This window comes from Labeo rohita, chromosome 7 (assembly GCF_022985175.1).
Source record: "Labeo rohita strain BAU-BD-2019 chromosome 7, IGBB_LRoh.1.0, whole genome shotgun sequence".
Taxonomy (NCBI): domain Eukaryota; kingdom Metazoa; phylum Chordata; class Actinopteri; order Cypriniformes; family Cyprinidae; genus Labeo; species Labeo rohita.
The window spans coordinates 60023080-60025579 of NC_066875.1; the positions used below are offsets into that span (position 1 = coordinate 60023080).

The 2500-nt window shown below is 35.5% G+C and overlaps 1 protein-coding gene across 2 annotated transcripts in view; it reads right to left on the reverse strand.

Annotated features, from left to right (window-relative positions):
- Nucleotides 1-339: 339 nt before the first annotated feature.
- Nucleotides 340-2500, reverse strand: part of supt16h (SPT16 homolog, facilitates chromatin remodeling subunit) — a 17426-nt gene continuing 15265 nt past the window's right edge. For both annotated transcript variants that reach the window (XM_051114341.1, XM_051114340.1), the window contains exons 22-24: nt 1947-2073; nt 1749-1823; nt 340-566 (exon numbers count right to left, since the gene is read on the reverse strand). In XM_051114341.1, the coding sequence (XP_050970298.1) occupies nt 460-566; nt 1749-1823; nt 1947-2073 (309 nt within the window). In that variant the 3' untranslated portion in view covers nt 340-459. The remainder of the gene's footprint in view (nt 567-1748; nt 1824-1946; nt 2074-2500) is intronic.

A 2500-nucleotide genomic window follows, 5' to 3' on the forward strand; every position in this document is an offset into this window, starting at 1 on the left:
AAAAAAGCACAAAGTGAATCATTATGTACTAACGTAAAAGCACATCTCTGTCAAGCGTCGCGCGTCTATTCGTAAACGAACAGGAGAGACAGAGCGAGATGAGCCGGAAGAGCCGAGGAATGAGTGTCACGTAACGCTCATAAAACACCAACACTACATCACAGCTACTGCTTTAGAAAAGCGCTCGCGCACACACACACCTGAGAGATGCCATTCAACCGAACGCAGGAAAATCCAAAGGAAATGCAGACGAGTGAGGGGTCCGTCCATCCGCTGATATGAAAACCACTATTCTACAGCACACATCAGCGCTGACCGACGCTATTTACACCAAACACAGTGTGTGTGCGTGTGTGTGGGGGGGGGCAGTCAGAGGACTGTGGGAGAATGATTTGGCAGTGTGTGTGTGTGTGTGTGTGTGTGTGTGTGTGTGTGTGTGTGTGTGTGTGTGTGTGTTATCTAATGTCGTCTCTTCTTCTTGCTGCTGGGAGGCGGAGCTGACGAACGGCCTTTCCTCTTCCTGTTTGTGGTCTCCTCTGCATCCTCATAGTGACTCTCGCGATCAGCTGACAGAGGGAAATAAAAGACAGTTACAAAAAGACCAATCACTGCGCTGTAGTGTGATATAGATGTGAAAAAAAATACCCAAAAATACACATTTAAGTTTTATTTTAATGCATCCATGTCTTAATTATAACACAAATCTTTAAATGTTTTTTTCTTAAAATGAGTTTGTTTCTCCACTTCAGCAACAATTACATACACCAAAACTTTTATTCTTATCTATATTCTGATGGTTTTTACTGAGGTTTGTTCATATGCAATTTGCCTGTTTTTTTAAATTACGTTTTATCTATTTGTGCTTGAAGGCTGCAATTACAGTACATGTATTTAAAGACCATTTTGTCAAATGAGTTTTCATCTCCACTTTAGCAGTTACATACATCAAAATCAAAAAACACTTACATGAAGATTTTTACTAAGGTGTTTAATATATCATTCTTTTTTTATTACTGCGCTTTATCGATATGCTTCTGTAAATTTCAATTACAATACATATCATAAAAGTTCTTTCTTAAAATGAGTTTGTTTCTCTACTAGAGCAGCACTTACATACATCAAAACTTAAGAGTTTTATTCTTTTCCACATTCTGAAGGTTTTTACTGTGGGGTTTGTTCATGTGTCAACACATTCACTGAATTTTATTACTGCACTTTATCAATATGCATCTGTAGAATTCAATTACTATAAATACCTTTACGTTTTTTTTTCGTGAAATGAGTTCAAAATTTACAGTTTTATTCTTCACACTCACATGAAGGTTTTTACAGGTTTTTGCATTTTGTTCCCAAGCACAGCGAAAATGTTTTTTTCTGATTTTCGACAGTAATTTCTGATTTATGGAGTGATTAAGAAAAAAAAAAAAAAAAAAAAAAATCCCTTCTGCAAAAATCTTTAACTCTAATGTGTCAACAAAATCAAACAAATTTTGAACATGGCTTCATTCAATGTTCAGATTTATGTGCTGGAAATGTATGCAAATTAGTGCTTTTTATGCCTTGACTGCATATTTAAACAACATTTGGATTAATGAACAAGGGAGAGTATGGTGATTTATTAGTTGATCTTTCTAACCCCATTCACCTGTAGTGTCTTGCTTTACTATAAATAAAACCTCCAGGAAGTGACACTGTTCAAGGCAAACGGCAGCGCGTCAGAATAATTTGTATTTTTTGTGTTCTCTCACCTTTCCTGGCTTCCTCCTCCAGTTCGTCCCAGTCTTTGCCGCTCTCCTCCTCACTGCCCAGAGATGCGCTGTAATCTGCGATCAACAACCAGACATCAGATGCATGACAGACATCAACGAATCAACGATTCTCTAGATGCTTTAATAGCACAGCCAAATTCACACACACTCAGCAAAACCAAATCTCATCAGCATTACCTGAGTCTTCTGTCTCTGATGAGTAGTCTTCATCACTGTCCTCTTCTTCCTCCTCCTCCTCATCAGCCGAGGGGTTAAACGTCTCATCCTCCATCTCAGACTCTGAATCTTCCTCTGCGCCACTTCCCTAAGACATAGAAACCCCATGACGTTAACATCAAAATAACTGTGATCAGGTCCATATTTTATTATTAAACTGATAAAACTATTTTAAAAAATAAACACATGGAAATCTGTTTTCAGCTGTTATTATAGCTATCTCCAAGGTGAGGAGAGTTAACTAAAACCACAAAACAACCACACTGTTACTTACAATAAAAAGAGGTAAGTAAAAAAAAAAAAAAAAAAAAAAAAAAAATACAATTAATTTATAAAAAATGAATAATAATGAAATATTTTCAAATAGACTAAACACACTTGATTTAAAAATAATAAAAAAAAAAAAATTCATCATTATTACAAGGATATTAAGACAATTTTTTAAATGAGCTACATGCATTTCATTTAAATATAATAATAAAAATACTTATTAGTTACAGATTAATATATGTTAA